The 1,075-nt window shown below is 73.5% G+C and overlaps 1 protein-coding gene across 1 annotated transcript; it reads right to left on the bottom strand.

Annotated features, from left to right (window-relative positions):
* Positions 1–6: 6 nt before the first annotated feature.
* On the bottom strand, positions 7–1,031 carry MAFA (v-maf avian musculoaponeurotic fibrosarcoma oncogene homolog A). The gene has a single exon (XM_015418108.1). It carries the CDS (start codon positions 994–996, stop codon positions 16–18), a length of 981 nt encoding a protein of 326 aa, XP_015273594.1. The 5' UTR covers positions 997–1,031; the 3' UTR covers positions 7–15.
* Between the last annotated feature and the right edge of the window lie 44 nt (positions 1,032–1,075).

Consider the following 1,075-nt stretch of genomic DNA (forward strand, 5'->3'; position numbering starts at 1 on the left):
GGTGCGCCCGTCGGGTCACAGGAAGAAGTCGGCGGCGCTCTTGGCCGGGGCCCCGGGCGGCGGGGCAGGGGCGGCGTCGCGGGGGGCGGCGGCGAAGGAGCGCCCGGCCAGCTTCTCGTACTTCTCCTTGTAGAGGTCGCGCTCCTTGGCGAGGCGGGCGACCTCCTGCTTGAGCTGCTCGACCTGGCCCTGCAGCTGGCACTTCTCGTTCTCCAGGATGTGCCGCTGCTGGACGCGCTTGTAGCGGCAGGACTGGGCGTAGCCGCGGTTCTTGAGGGTGCGGCGCTTCTGCTTGAGGCGGATGACCTCCTCCTTGCTGAAGCCGCGCAGCTGCCGGTTGAGCTCCCGCACCGACATGGAGACCAGCTGGTCGTCGGAGAAGCGCTCCTCCAGGCGCAGGTGGTGGTGGTGGGCGTGGTGGGCGCCCGCCAGGTGGTGGTGGTGGTGGTGGTGGAGCGGGTGGTGGGCGGCCGCCGCCGTCGGGGCCAGCTCCTCGGGCGGGAAGGGCTGCCCGCCGGGGCCGCCGCCGCGGAAGCCGTCGTAGGCGCCCTGGTGGTGGTGGTGGTGGTGGCCGTGGTGGTGGTGGTGGTGGCCGTGGGGGTTGCCGATGAGCGCCTCGACGGCGTCCTCCGGGGTGAGGTTGAGGGCCTCCGGGTTGAGGTGCTGCGGGTAGCTGGACATCCAGTAGAGGTCCTCCAGCTGCGCCTTGCCCGCCGCGCCCGCGGGGTTGCCGGCGGCCGGGTGGGCGAGGCCGGGGGCGGGCTGTCCGCCGGGGCTGGGCGCGCAGAAGCTGGGCGAGGAAGGCACGGAGGAGCAGGGCGTGCTGAGGGGCGTCGAGGAGAGCGAGCCCGGCGGCGGGAGGCGGTGGCAGAAGCGCTCGGCCTCGGCCGGCTCCTTCTTCACCTCGAACTTCATCAGGTCGAAGTCGTTGACGTACTCGATGGCCAGCGGGCTGGTGGGCAGGTCGGCCGCGCTCATGGCCAGCTCCGAGGCCATCTCAGGGCATCAGACGCGGGCCGCCCTCGACGGCTCGCCCGGCCCGCCCGCCCGCGGAGACTCCCGACGGCTGAAGCGG

The sequence above is a fragment of the Gekko japonicus genome, unplaced genomic scaffold, assembly GCF_001447785.1.
Source record: "Gekko japonicus isolate JY-2015 unplaced genomic scaffold, Gekko_japonicus_V1.1 scaffold1481, whole genome shotgun sequence".
NCBI lineage: Eukaryota > Metazoa > Chordata > Lepidosauria > Squamata > Gekkonidae > Gekko > Gekko japonicus.